The 12,608-nt window shown below is 46.6% G+C and overlaps 2 protein-coding genes across 5 annotated transcripts in view; one reads left to right on the top strand and one right to left on the bottom strand.

The window, feature by feature from the left end:
* Nucleotides 1–3,675, bottom strand: part of LOC119175892 (BRISC complex subunit Abraxas 2) — a 100,633-nt gene extending 96,958 nt beyond the window's left edge. For all 4 annotated transcript variants that reach the window (XM_075876449.1, XM_037426921.2, XM_075876450.1 and 1 more), the window contains exons 1-6: nucleotides 3,517–3,675; nucleotides 3,225–3,317; nucleotides 3,079–3,169; nucleotides 2,883–2,983; nucleotides 2,195–2,394; nucleotides 383–526 (exon numbers count right to left, since the gene is read on the bottom strand). In XM_075876449.1, coding sequence (XP_075732564.1) covers nucleotides 383–526; nucleotides 2,195–2,394; nucleotides 2,883–2,983; nucleotides 3,079–3,169; nucleotides 3,225–3,305 — 617 coding nt within the window. In that variant the 5' untranslated portion in view covers nucleotides 3,306–3,317; nucleotides 3,517–3,675. The remainder of the gene's footprint in view (nucleotides 1–382; nucleotides 527–2,194; nucleotides 2,395–2,882; nucleotides 2,984–3,078; nucleotides 3,170–3,224; nucleotides 3,318–3,516) is intronic.
* A 169-nt stretch (nucleotides 3,676–3,844) lies between these two features.
* Nucleotides 3,845–12,608, top strand: part of Hex-A (Hexokinase A) — a 45,563-nt gene continuing 36,799 nt past the window's right edge. The window contains exon 1 of the mRNA XM_037426918.2: nucleotides 3,845–4,017. Within this exon, the coding sequence (XP_037282815.1) occupies nucleotides 3,994–4,017 (24 nt within the window). The 5' untranslated portion in view covers nucleotides 3,845–3,993. The remainder of the gene's footprint in view (nucleotides 4,018–12,608) is intronic.

Genomic DNA, 12,608 nt, shown 5'->3' with positions numbered 1-12,608 from the left:
AAAAACGGTGATTGCTTTTGGTGGGAGGAGCTCCTAAGCAGTGATTTTAAATTCACGTTTTGAATTGCAATATGTGCTAGAACTGAACATCTTTTGTGGATAACAATATGGGGCCCTTAGTGCTCAGTTACAAGGACAAATAAACACTAGCAATCTGACCATGCTATCTTCAAAAAAAAAAATACCCTCATAGTTTTGAGAGTGAGTACATGCTAAGTCATATGGGATTCAAAGCTGGTAATGTGGCATCAGTAGCTGCACAGTCTCTTGCAAATAGCACCGAACGATAAAGTGACACACAGAATTTCAGCAGCAGAGGCCAGAAATGGAAACAAAAGCTCCAGGGGGAACATGTTCCTTCATGAATGAGCCTGGATCTTACTCGGCTGGGAGAGAGTTGAGTACTTCGCAGAAAGCCCCTTGGTGAATACTGGCAGCAGAACCAGGGTACATGCGGTAATCTGAATGACCAGGCTCCTCAAGGTTCACTATGTGTAGTGGAACTGCAGAATAATGTTTGAAAGCCCTGCAATGATAAAGGGCAAGCACAAGCTTTAGAATCATGATCATCACCTGGGCTTGATACTTCACAGAGAACACCAAGTTGAAGATGTCAAGCACAAATGGCTTCAAGGAGTCTACGTATTTACAGCAAATCACCTTGTGGATACTGACAGCAGAACCAGGGTACATGCAGTAACCTCAATGCCTAGGCTCGCCAACTTTCACGATGTGCAAATAAATTAAACCTTGCAATGTACAAAACATTCATACTTCTTAAGCAAATGTGTAGATTGCTAAACTTTGGACATATTTTGTATCTGACCAGGTACTAACTACACAGTACATCATTGGTCAAGCTATCATGTATGTATATTTTTACATCTCTGAACAAAGCTAATCTTCATTTATGTGAAGAAATAGTGCAGTAATATAACTACACCAAACTCTGGCTACTATGTGGATAAAACAATTATATCTTTTCAAGTTCTGTGGCACAATATATGTAATATACAATATATGTAAAACAAAGACTACAGAATAAATATGAAAAAAAAGACCACAAAGGCTACAAGCAGTGTTCAGACTTTTAAATTACGGTGTGCAATTCAGTGTATGTTTCGACTCAGTGGCCTTCATTGCACGAAAATATTTTATATGGTAACCAGCTTTATTGCCATCAAAAACTTGTTAATTTTTTTTTAAGTGCGACTTTTATGCAACAGCTTCTCCAGAGTAATAGGCATATTGTGCCAGGGTGCCTCACTCATGATAAGCCGTTACTGTATTATTACACTTGGTTCGAACGAAATTTACGTTAACATGTAGAGCTAGATTTGTTACATTCTTTTAACAATGAGAGACGCTGTAGTGAATGGCTCCAGAAACTTTGACCACCTGGTGTTCTTTAATGTGCACCTAAATCTAAGCACAAAAGCCTCAAGCATTTTCGCCTTCATTGAATATGCAGCCACCACGGCTGAGATTTGATGTTGCGACCTGCGGGTCAGCAGCAGAGTGCCTTAGCCACTAGACCACCGTGGCGGGTCCCGGTGCAAGTGTTACACAGGTAGAGTAATGCATGCAGATGCAAAGCACCGAGCACAAGGGTTATCTCATCACAAGAGATTTCCATGTTTTATGCACACAAAGTATGCACAGTCTGCATAGAGTTGTGTAACTTTTGGTTTTGTTCCATGATGCCACGTAAAAGCAGCTGTCCAAGCATGCAGCAGCCAGCTCGCACAATAAAATGAGAAATTCTATAAATGTAGGCATTATCACACTCAGTTATTCTGCTTGCTGCTTGCAAAAGCCGCAGCATGCAGCTGAAAAATTCTAGACAACAGTCTTGCCCTCTGCATCTCTATGTTACATGGATGTTTCTTTTCCTTGCTTGAGCAGCGATTTCACTTACCGAATGTAAACATTAAATACACTGCTGACACTGAGTACAAAAGAGCAGCACTTGCGCCAAGAAGCGAGGAAAAACCACATAGTAGCAGCAACATTTTGCCGCCTCTTTTATCTACACAAATCTTATGAAGATAAGGACATCAGTAGAATGATATACTTATAATAATGCTCCATACATGTCTTTAAAAGATGGGGGAACAAAACTTAAAGTGTCAAACTTGTTCAGGTATGCAAGTTGCTTCGAGGAAGAGCAACTGGCGAGCATAAATGTACGCACGGGTCTGTAGAGCGCAAGAAAACATGCTCCATTGAGTGTGTTGCATCATTGGATGAGGTGCAGCTTCTGAAGAGTGCCAGCAGGAAGTAATTTCCATAGCCTTGGCCAAGCTTTCGAACCAATCGTTGATGGAGCACCTGCTCTCGTAGGGATGTCTGCAGGCTTGTGTTGCGCCTGAAGCGGTACCACCCAACAACTTCCTAGGAATGAAAATGTCCACTAGGCATGTTTACACAGTGGTGTAACACGGGAAGAATATAACTAATAAAGATACATTGTCACATCTATGGGGCCGCACATATTTTCTGGATGACATGGCAACTCTTGAATGCCACATAAGTGTCTCCTATTACAGCTACATCTTTTGGCATTTCACATGAAACATTGTAGGTCATATAGGAAGGCTTCTCTGAATGCTTGGTATACATAGGCTGTTAGATAAGTAGGCAATGTGTTCAGGAAAGGACACAATCATTAGAAGGTGACTCTTTCAGCTTAAAAACAACAAGAAAGCTTATGTGCAAAGAATTGGTAGGTATGCTACGCCCACGGAGAATGATCAATGACAAGGAACACCTGCATTGCAGCTATAATTCTCTTAAAGCATGTTGATTCGAAAAATGTTTTAACTGGCGGCCGAATAAAACGTACATTGAATGGATTGACTAATAGGTGTGATGTACTATACCTTTTGCTTGTCTCGTAGCAGTGCCGACAGTTTGTCCGCAATTAGATGACACTTTTTGTCGTAGAATTCGAACAGGTCACACGAGATAATCGAACATATTTCTGAAAGCAAGAACACTAAACTGTGACGCGATCGCTGTACCACACACCGTACAGTGCTTCTAATAAACTGCAAGTGAAGCAAGCAAGCAACTTACTGAGGTTAGTCTCCTGTTTTTCGCCGTGAAGTTGAGCGTCACTGATCGTATCAGTTATACGACTTGATATTTCTCCCAAGAGAAAGCCATCCTAAAAGATTAAGTACATCATTGATGCCATGCATAAAACAAGAGATAGTGCCCACCTGGTCGCCAGGACTGTTAGAATGCTCATAAACGAGGGTAGCCAGCAAGGGACCACTGATGGTGACCGTAACTGTAGCCATGAGCCGAAGCTACTGAAAAAACAGACGACACAAAATGCCACGAATGGTGGCATCCCCAGGTAATATACGCAGTGACGAGAGTATTTCGAGAATAGCTTGGTATCTACGCCAAGCACAAACAAACCACTCTCAAGCAGTTAGACAGTCGGATGATCTTTACAAACGATACACCGGAGCTGTTAATTAGGCAGTATGATACGAGATTGCATACCTTTACATCAGCTCGGCTACGAGTTTTATTTCACCCCGGCGAACTTCTCAACGTCTTACGAACTGCCGATCATTAGTGGGGCGGAAATTTTGGTATTAGTACACTTACAACGCCCCACACCTCGGCTCTCCTGCGATCAGCAGCCTCGACGGCCTCGCTTCGCTCGAAGCCAACAAAAAAAACAACGCAAAATATGCAAACCCTACTTGCACGCTTCTTAGAAAACCGGAAAAACGTCACTTGAGGGCGTGCAAGCGCTGTCCAATAGGAGGCTACTAATGTGACGTAAAGACGCACGCCCTCAGTCGTCATCATTCGCGTAGCCCTGTGAGCTAGTGGATCGGCCGTGCTCCCTGTAGTCGCAGTCTGCAAGGAAAGCGTCGGGCTTGGGCTGTCTCGAATTCGGCAAAAACACCTAAAAGACGTCCAGTTTCTTCATTTTCCAAGTGTGACCTGCATACAGCAGAGCAAGACAAGATGATGTCCGAAAAGAGAAAGAAGGTAAGCCTTTCTCGCTAGCTGCTATAGCTGTTCAATGTAACGTAGCACGTTGCTGGATGTGCGAAAGCTGTCTCGGAGTGCTTGCTAAATGTGCTTTTATTTTATTTTATACCTTCGTATTCCTATGCCTGTGGACTTAATGCTTTAGCTGTAATTTTTTTGTAATGTATACAGCATCGTGTTCGCATCGTAGGCCATGACTAGTTCCATTTTTGTATGTTTTGTCATTCATTGGCGGTGCTATTGCCGAGATCGTGCAGTTCGTTTTGGCTGACGTTGCTGTATCAGCATGTGTGCCATCTGAAAATTCACACTCTGCGCTGTACTTTAGAGTAGCGTGGAGTCTGCTGGCAGCCACATGCATTAAGGTCACCTTCAGAGTTCGTAGCGCCGCGCGTTATTGACCTCTCTTGCGCGCTTGCTGTGTTTTGCAATCGTGTTACTTTCGGAAAGTTTGAGCCTTTCGAGATGAAGTGCAGACCCACTTGTATCGTTACTTCCATCGGTACTAAGCGCGCCAACGGTGCTGAAATGCCCCTTAGCATTGATTGACAGTTGCCTTCGTAAAACTGGTCTGCGTTGGCCTATGATTAGTGGTGCTATGCAGGTTGATTTCGCGTCTAGCTTTTCGTGTGTAACACGGTTGTGTCAAACATTTGTTTTTCCGATACTTCGCGGTGTGTGATTATCAGTCAGCGCCGTCACACAACCTTGTCCTCAGTCGCGCTGTTCGAGGAAAACTAGTAGTGTGTGGTGTAGACCAGGCGATGCATATGTATCCCTCTCGCTCCGCTGATTTCTGCGAATCTGACTTCATTGCATGCGCGCGCGCGCGTGTGTGTGTACAGACATGTGACCAGCCGCACGAACGCACGTTTTCGCCTTTCTCTCCCTTTCAGCCCTACCTTCGATGGAAAGGCTGCTGGGGAAAAGGTGTCGAGTGCATTTTTTTTCTTGCTTTGCGTGGCCACAAAAGCCGGCGGGTTCTATTTGTACATGGTTGCCGTTTCCCTTGAAGGCGTACTTATTTTTCTTCTAAAATAGCTCCTGTTTGCAGTGAGACCGAGTCTGTGGTCACTCGTAGGTGCGTGTGTGGTGATTGCTGGTGCGCAAACCGGTCCACCTTGAGCTCCAGTCACTCGCCCCCCATTTGCGACTCCTTCCTTTAGTTTTTTTCCTCGCCGGAATGTGGCCTTGCCATTTTTACGCAGCGATTTTTTTTTTTGTTGTCGCAACCATTAGGCTCTTGCGCGCTTTAAGCCGTGTTTACATGGTCCATCAACAACCACTCAGGGACGCGACCATCGGAAAAATTCGCCAGGTGTGATCACACGGCCGTCGTGGCGTAACTTGCAATTATAGTGAGTTTTGTTTTGCTCCAGTTGTCATTCTCATCCCTCGCTGTTTTTCTGCCGCTGCGGTCTACTTGAGCCATTACACGAACACAAGTGCTGGCCATTAAGTCACATGCCACGCGTATGACCCTTTAAATGTACACGTAAACTATTCTAGGGGGTTATTGCACCCACGCCGGAGTATCGTGCACCCGCGATGGTAGCTTAGCACGTAGGGTGTCGCGCTGCTAAGCTCGAGGGCGCGGGTTCGACTCCCGGCCACGGCAGTCGCGTTTCGAAAGGTGCTAAATGGAAACACCCGTGTGCTTAGATTCAGGTGCACGTCAAAGAACCCCAGTTGGTCGATATCAGCAGTCCCCTACTATACAGTGTGCTTCATAACGGTATCGTGGCTCTGGCACGTTTTATAAAACACCAGTAAAATATTTTCATCGGAGAGTCGTGGGACCCAAAAGAGAGAACACGTCTTTAATGCGTCCTATTCGTGGCACGTCAGATTTCATCGAAAATAGCAACTCGCCCTGTTCTATTTTTTAGAGACTACTCACGTTGCAACATTGCTCACTGGAAAAATAGTATTAAAACAGAATACGCGTAAATCTGAAATGTCCGGAAGGAACGTCTCGAGGCTATTTTAAATATAACCTAAATTGTACCGCTATAGCGCTCGTTTCGTTCGTGTCTGAGTTATTCCGCCCTGCCAGGAATGACCGTGCAGTGTTTTCGCCGGTTAGCCGAGCCAGGTGGTCGAAATTTCCGGAGCCCCCCACTGCGGCGTCTCTCATATTCATATGGTGGTTTTATGACGTTAAACTCTGCATATAAACCAAGCCGAGCCACGTGTTATTCTAGTGTGTGCCAAATGGCGTGAAGGCAGGTGTCTAATGAGGCTCGCTTTCATTTTTAATCGCCACACTGAGCCTTGGTAATCTAAATCAAAGGCGTTTACGCAACTGAAAGGCAGGCGTGCTAGCATGGACACTAGCGGGACAACGCTGTGGTCACGGTGCCACCCTTTGACAGAAGTTTCATTTTAAAATCTTGGAATGTGGAGGCTTATTTATGAATGGACCATTCCTTGCATGGTCATTATTTACAAGATATATTCTACTAACTATGGTTTGCGAGTTTGTTGAGGTTAGGTTTAAAGGCAGTTTTTTCTTGCATTGTGAACACGCCACGTAACAGTGACTTTTCACCGTTAGCAACCGCCAAAGAGTTGCATGACTTCGTCAAATCAGCACGGCGCTGCTGTCAACAGTGACACTAGTCAAGTGCATACACAAGTGAACAACTCGCACAGCGTTATCGTGTCCGTGCCCAAACGCCCTTCACTTGAATGCCTACCAACCAGCTCCACTGTGTTGGTTGTTCGTTCCTAGTTGTAGGAAACGCAGATGTTAAATGTCGCGCTCAGCTGTAGTTCCATCGTTATCATACGCTCTTTTAGCGCCACGGTGTGCTCGTTAAGCCCATTGCATCAGCCGAACCCCTTCAGGGGATGCCGAACAGAAGTGAGGTAAAAGTAGTCTGTCTCGCTGACCGTCTGGTGCATCTGGTTTCGTGTTTATCTATCGGCAAGCCGCTCTCGGCAGAGGCGGCTTGGAAAAACCCTACAACTGCCACGAGGCCGAAGTGCAGCTGCTGCTGTATGTTTTAAAACAGTGTCGAGTGGAAAACCGGTTGCCTTTTCCACTGCGTTCTGGTCGCTGTGTGTGAATGTGGAGCGCTCAGTGGTGTTAAAGATAGCTACTTGTATTTTTCTATTTTGTTTTTCTTAATTCTTCGCATATACTGTTAGCTGTGCGTTACTGGTAACTGCGGTTCCCCGGGCGAAGGGAGGGGGGGGGGGGGGTCTCTCTGTGTTCTTGTATTTTTGTTCGAACTGTGTAGATTACAGGGGTAGAAGAAAAGCTATGGTTTAGTTTTAATTACTATTCCGGACCAGTAGCTAAGCAGTTGCGTTGTTCTACTGCTCAGCACGAGGTCGCGGGTGCGACTCCCCGCCTGCATATTGAAAATGCGCGTGCAGTTCAATTTCAGTGCTCATCTTGTCCATTGGTTAAGATTCCCCCCCCCCCCCCCGCGCTAAATAGACTCACTGGAGCGCTTAGTAAACATGCGCACATTGTATTGTCGAGCAACAGAGGTCGAAGTTTCGGGCAAGTGTGACCTTCAACGCCTCTCGACAATATATTGTGCGGCAGCTCCCGCCCTTTTTCTCGCGTCTTTATAGTCGCGGTTAATTTTATTACCCTAGATGTTTAGAGCTTAAAGCTGCTATGTGGTACTTTTTATGGGCACTCTCTTTCTTACATCCTCCCAACGAAAGGAATAAATGGGATATTAGCCTATTTTAACTCGTTTTTTTTTTTTGAAGTTTATTCAGACAGTCATGGTCTGGGATGAAGGGCTAAAGGCAGATGAAACTGCCTGACAAAGGCCCCCCTACCGCAAATCTGTACTTAATTGTATATAGGCTAAGCCAGACTTCGTCTGTCTAGTGTGCGCGAAAACTCCTAGCGCTCTCTGTGCTACAGAAATACAAGCCCCCACTACTCGCAACTGATTCACTGAAAACCAAGGAGGGGTCACATGGGCGGCAAACTTCAGTTTCGATTTCTGGACCGACTTAGTCAATGACTGAGCACACGTTCCAACTTCGTTGGTATACGGAGTGCTTGGGTGGCGATTTTTACATTGACAAAGCTGCAGTGTCGAATCATTAGTCCCCGCCGCAGCGGTCTAGTGGCTAAGGTACTGTGCTGCTGACCCGATGGTCGCGGGATCGAATCCCGGCTGTGGCGATTGCATTTTCGATGGACGCGGAAATGATGTAGGCGCGTGTGCTCTGATTTGGGTGCACGTTAAAAAACTCCAGGTGGTCGAAATTTCTGGAGCTCTCCACTACGGTGTCTCTCATACTCATATGGTGGTCTTGGGACGTTAAATCTCGCATATCAATCAATGTCTAATGATTGCTCTGTGTTCCGGTTGGCCGAGCGCACCTCAGTAATGCATTTTCCGGTAGTTTTTGGCATGTGTGAACGTTTTGTGCGCTCACCGTTAAAACGCCAAGGTCGATTGTCTTTGTGCTTTCGTTTCTTCAAATGCGGTTGTGGTGGTGACATTATGTGCACGGCCAGAGTGTAGGACAGCATACTCTCGTTGCGAGAATTACAAACTCTCGCTAACCGCGTTTAAGAAACCTGAATTAAAAAAAATAATCGTAGGCTGCTGAAGCAATATTTCAGAACGGTTTTCATGCGTCCGACGGCACGGGCAATGAAGCTGACTTCCCTCGTTCGAATGATTTAAAAACGCTAAATTTACAGCTGTGATACGTCGATGTGACGTCATAAATTTCACTGCACACTATTGAAGTGTGATACTTTCAAGCCGAGAACCTGCAATATACCTGGGGCCATAAAGTGCACTGAGGACTCGGGTTCGATTACCATCGGTGGTGGTCGCATTACATTTGGTAGTACAAGCGAAGACACTCGTGCGCCTTTATTTAGGTGTACGTATAGATAAAAAACGAATGGTAAAAGATTAATGCGGTGGCCCCCTCTACGGCGGTGTTTAGAATTACATCGAGATCCACGACATATAAAATCCTAGGTATACTTTTTGAACTGACAGTACGGCCGCTGAACTATGTCCAGTTTTAAAGAGGTACTGGCACAAAATTTCGTGGCTGAGATCGCCTGAGGGATCAATTCTCGTGAACATACGTATATCATGTGAAAATTATCAACAGCGAATATAGCTTGGAAGGTAGTCGAATTAATTTTGGAGTTTGCGTGAGCACTCTGCTCCATCGAGCCATTGACACCTTCGAAAAGGACCCTTACTTGCCTCATGTCACTACGCCGCAGTCAAGGAAACGAGTTATGATGGCGTCATAGCCGACATTTTTCTTTTGCCGCGTTCACGGTCGCTGTTCGCGAGTGCGCTGCCGTGGCGCACGCTTTGAAAGTTTTTTGTTTGGCGGCACTGCAGTCCCGTTTCCTATTCGAAAGTAATTCTTGACGCGGACCATGTGGAAGTGTGTCACAGTTCTGTGACGTGGTCGAGTACTGCACACGCCAGGGGGCGAGAGTTGCACCCGGCGGCTTCTCGTTTTTGAAGCTCTCTCAAACCGAAACTGAAAGTTGTCGGGGATGTGGGGCTTGTAATTATGGCTATGTTCCCATTCTTAGACAGCACGTAGACAGTCTACGCAGACTCCTTAGAAGACGGCACCGAGCCCATGCTGTCCAAGAATTCGAACACGTTTAGACGACAGCTTTTACGCGAGGATGCGCCACCTCGCGTTGAGAAGAAAAAGCTAAAAGAAACAAACGCAACAGTTGTAAGTTCTGGCTTATTTCGTGTTGAAATCAAAAACAAGTGAACGTTACTCACATTGAGCGTCTCGAAAAGCGTCTGCTTGTATGCAGACGGCCATTCTGACGAGATTTGATCTATCTGAACGATTCGCTTAGCCGCAATCTTGCTTAGACAGCAAAGTAGCCTGCATCGTATTTGTCTACGATGCGGTCTTCTCGGAGCTGTCTACTTTGTCGGCTACGTGAGAATTGGAATGGTACTTAAAATGGCTGCCATCCATTTAGCTGTCTATTTAGCCGTCTACGGGGAGTATAGGAACACAGCCTATGTGGGGCTGGTAATTATGTGTCGCGTGCGGCAGTAAACGGTGTGTCGTGTTATGACTAACAGGCCCCCAGCAACACATTGCAGCAGAAAAACGAGAAGTCAAAAGTTTTTGTGTCAGTACCCCTTCAAGCCTTTTCAGAACTCAATGAGATAATCACATTTAACTATAGCTACGCTGGAGGTCAGGTCAGCGTCCGCGACGTCACAGGAAATGGTGCGGAGATTTGACTTGAAGCTTACGCACTGTATACTCTTTAAGAGATCTTGGCGATAGTAGGATAGGCGAAAACGATCACCTGTCTTTTGTTTTCGCTTTCTATCGGGCTTATGTATGTAGCTTCGTTCGCGGTATGAGCTTTTGGGCATTTTAGGTACTGACAAATATTAGCTCAATCCTCTTTCGTGTCCCTTTAAATTGTGTCGGTCTGACACAGAGTAAAACATATGCGAAGGAGGGCCTAATAACGATCGCGTGGCAAGCAACCGCTACCGGTTAACGTTCGTAAATTTCCAACAGGTGTTCTACATTTGCTACAGTTACAATATCTTAGTGATAATTACAGCGCATTCGTACAGTCCAAGAGACGAAACGCGAAGAACCCGGCGTCATCTGGCGGCACCCAGAAAAATTGGCCTTCGACCAAAAATCTGACAAGGTTGGCCCATCCTGCAGATTTAACCGAAGCGTGCAGGCAATATTCAGCACAGGCAATATTCAGCTAATGACATCAAGCAACATTGCAAAACAAAAGTATGCAGCAGGCAGTTCAGCGATCGCAAAATAGCTTGTGCACGAACTCGCGCGGAAGATGCGGCTTTGCGCGTGAGCGTTAAATCAAATGTAAGAAAATTTGAAGAGCGCGAACTCGGGATGGATGACCGCGTTAACCGCGCCCTTATCTGTGCCCTTCTTCGACCTGTGTTCGCGCTGTTCGATATTCTGCTGTTTGATGAAATGTTCTGACCAGCCCGAACAAATACGCTGCGAAGCATTATGCCCATGCAACCACAAAACTTTACTATTTGACTTAGCCCTCCCCCCATCCGTAATTTTCTTCAGTGCAACATCCAAAATCAAAACTTCTTACTCGATGGAATACAGTGCTTGCACACATGCCACAACTTCCGCGCGAGTTCGCGCTGTCTTTTAAAAGCTGCAATACCAAATGACGCAACAAGTGCCGGTATTGCGTGGCGGGATAAGGCAGTAATAGCTTCTGTATATCTCCTTACGGGAAGGAGTCACATGCCCCACCGCGGTGGTCTATTGGCCAAGGTACTCGGCTGCTGACCCGCAGGTCGCGGGATAGTATCCCGGCTGCGGCGGCTGTATTTTCGATGGAGGCGAAAATTCTGTAGGCCCGTGTGCTTCGATTTGGGTGCACGTTAAAGAACCGCAGGTGGTTGAAATTCCCGGAGCCCTCCACCACGGCGTCTCTCGTAATCATATCGTGGTTTTGGGACGTTAAACCCCACGTACCTACCAAGGGGTCACATATGCAGTAACTCTGCGCAGTAGCATCCCGCCATTTAAACGACAGATTTCACCGGGCCGTGCGCATGTGCAGACCTGTTCGCGCGACGCCGTGCACTATGGAACGAAAACGATAAGCTTCGAATCTCGACAGCGGGAGAGGGCAGAGCAGGCAGCCGCGCACGTTTCAGTGCCCAGAGTGAGAAGCTGGAAGCTGACTCCTCCTTTTTGAAAGGCTGTAAGCGTGAAACCGCATGGCAACAGATACGAGCTGCCCGACGCAGTCGGCACATTCCTGCATGAACTCTACAGTTTCTCCCCGTTGGTCTCGTTTCCCCCTATCTCGCTGTCTCCGATTGCACAAGTTGCGGACGGGCCTTTGCATCGCTGAGCGTTCGCTTTCTCGTGCCGCTTGTTCGAAGCCACGCGTTTAGCAGTTCCCGGTTCGACGTGGCGGTTGGTGACGGCAGGTGTAAAGACGCGGAATCGTGTGGTGGCGAGCACGTATGCAAAAAAAAAAAAAAAAAAACTCCGGCCTATCTGATGGCCAGCGATCTCAGCCTCGTGCTGCAGTTGCCAGCCAGGACAGATAATATATGGTGCTGCATATATCAAAGAGGAGTAGTTTAGCGTGTGCACGATGGTTTCTTGCTGCTCAGTGTTCGAACGTGCGCGCGCAGCCGCTACCACTGCCAACTTTTTGTAGATAGGTGTGTCAATGCCAATGAAGGCGAGAATGCTCGAGGCCCTTGCACATAACTTTAGGTGCACGTTAAATAACTTCAAATGGTCAAAATTTCCGGAGCCCTCCACTACGGCGTCTCTCATAACCATATCGTGGTTTTGGGGTGTCATATTATGATTATCATCATCATCACCATGTTCTGCCCCGCCGTGGTGGTCTAGTGGCTAAGGTACTCGGCTGCTGACCCGCAGGTCGCGGGTTCAAATCCCGGCTGCGGCGGCTGCATTTCCGATGGAGGCGGAAATGTTGTAGGCCCGTGTGCTCAGATTTGGGTGCACGTTAAAGAACCCCAGGTGGTCGAAATTTCCGGAGCCCTCCACCACGGCGTCTCTCATAATCATATGGTGGTTTTGGG

The sequence above is a fragment of the Rhipicephalus microplus genome, chromosome X (genome assembly GCF_043290135.1).
Source record: "Rhipicephalus microplus isolate Deutch F79 chromosome X, USDA_Rmic, whole genome shotgun sequence".
Classification (NCBI taxonomy): Eukaryota; Metazoa; Arthropoda; class Arachnida; order Ixodida; family Ixodidae; genus Rhipicephalus; species Rhipicephalus microplus.
This window is presented reverse-complemented; position numbering and strand designations above follow the sequence as displayed.